At 41.6% G+C, this 1,857-nt stretch overlaps 1 protein-coding gene across 1 annotated transcript in view; it reads left to right on the top strand.

Moving 5' to 3' along the window:
- The window catches only part of LOC101852001, a gene marked incomplete at its 5' end in the record, with an annotated part of 28,566 nt that overhangs the window by 22,595 nt on the left and 4,114 nt on the right, over nucleotides 1-1,857 (top strand). The window contains 1 exon segment of the mRNA XM_035973831.1: nucleotides 75-261. Coding sequence (XP_035829724.1) covers nucleotides 75-261 — 187 coding nt within the window.

The following is a 1,857-nucleotide window of genomic DNA, read 5'->3' as shown; positions in this document are numbered from 1 at the left end:
ACACACACACACACACACACACACACACACACACACACACACACACACACAAACATTCCCTGTTTCAACATCAGGTGTACGACTTCGGCTACGACGCCGGGACCGCTGAGGCAGTGGGCGTGTTCCACTTCCCCACCATGGACAAGGCAGTCCTGTTCTTCCAGCTGGACCCCATCCTACGTCAACCCGACTTCCCCCCGCCTTACGGACACTCGGCTATGTGGATCGTGTGTAACGCCTATCTACCCGACAACATGGACTGTGAGTTGGTTTTCTTCTGTCTGTCTGTCTGTACGCCTGCCTGTCTTTCTGTCTTTTTGTCTTTCTCCCTGTCTCTCTAGCTATGTGTTTCTCTCTGTTTGTCTGTCTCTCTCTCTTTCTCTCGCTCTGATTCTCTCTTTCTCTCATTCTCTCTTTCTCTCATTCTCTCTCTCTCTCTCTCTCTATCTCTCTCTCTCTCATTCTCTCGCTCGCACTCTCTCTCTATGTCTCGCTCTCTTTGTCTCGGCGCGCGTGTGCGTGTGTGTGTGTCTCTCTCTCTGCCTCCCTTTCTGTCTCTGTTTTTCTGTATGTCTCGCTCGCTCTCTCCCTACCCCTTCACTCTCTCCTTCTACACCCTCTCTTTGTCTCTGTCTCTCTCTCTCTCTCTGTCTCTCTCTCTGTCTCTCTCTCTCTCTCTCTCTCTCTCTCTCTCTCTCTCTCTCTCTTTCTCTTACAGGGTTGCAAAGTGTGTTAAACCAATACAATTTAGCACATTTTTCTTGTCTGGATACAACAAACACAATATCTCTGGACATTCTATCTATGAAATGAATAAAATATTAGCCTATTATATGGGTGAATTCTTTAAGGTCAAAATACAGGTAAACCTCCTTTTCGAACCTTATTTTGTATACACACTCGGGGTTACGTTAATTACGAGCGACCTTTTAACTTTTAAATCTTTTGTTTCTGACTTGGGGTATAGGGGAGGGACTGAAGGGTGGTCTGAATTAACTTTTAAAATGTATCCCTCTCTCAGGCTCGTGAGATTCAAGGGACAAAACTATTATAATTCTAAGGTAGTTTTCCGAGTTACATCCCTTTACGCCGAGGATTGGCGAAGGGGAAAAATGACGTTTCTAGTTTCTTGCTAAGATTTTAAAAACAAAACAAAATCAAATCAAAACGCTTCAAAAGGAGTCTCTTCATACAATGACATGTTGTGCTTCATTTGGTATAGCAGATGTTGGGGAAATTTAGTTCGTAGTAGACCAATTGAACACCTTTTAAAAAGTTGTCCTGTTCCTTGCAAGGTTTGGAACTCACATACATTCGATTTCACTTGAGTGCATTTTAGTGGTTCTTTTTTATATTGTAGAACTAATTATACTCGTATAGGCCTTTCTGATCATGTATTGAGGGCAACTTGACTTGGATACTTTACCTGGATAATTGCCCGTTCAATATTTGTAAGACCTTGTCAAGTTCATAATTTTTCGTTTGCGTCAAAAAAGGTGAACCACTTAGCTGTCAATTCAGGCTGTTCAGAGTTTTAGTTTCTCTACTAGTATAATAGTACAGATTGTGAAGCGAATAGAGCTTGCTGTTGAGCGAGGATTTGCTATACATTGTATATTATTATTATTATTATTATCATTATTATTATTATTCTCGACCATTGAATGGTGACAAGACCAGACCAGACCATCAATGCTTTATTTATAGAGGCACCAGCCATCCATGTCCAGGTGCTGTTTTAACCTCTTTTTCCTGTATGCGGATTAATAATATTTTTTGCCAATTTATTGATGCCGCTTCTATGTACCCCATATCTATGGTTCTCAACCTGGAAATCGCCTATAATTCGCTGTAATT

Source organism: Aplysia californica, unplaced genomic scaffold (assembly GCF_000002075.1).
Source record: "Aplysia californica isolate F4 #8 unplaced genomic scaffold, AplCal3.0 scaffold00034, whole genome shotgun sequence".
In the NCBI taxonomy this organism is placed as follows: domain Eukaryota; kingdom Metazoa; phylum Mollusca; class Gastropoda; order Aplysiida; family Aplysiidae; genus Aplysia; species Aplysia californica.
This window is presented reverse-complemented; position numbering and strand designations above follow the sequence as displayed.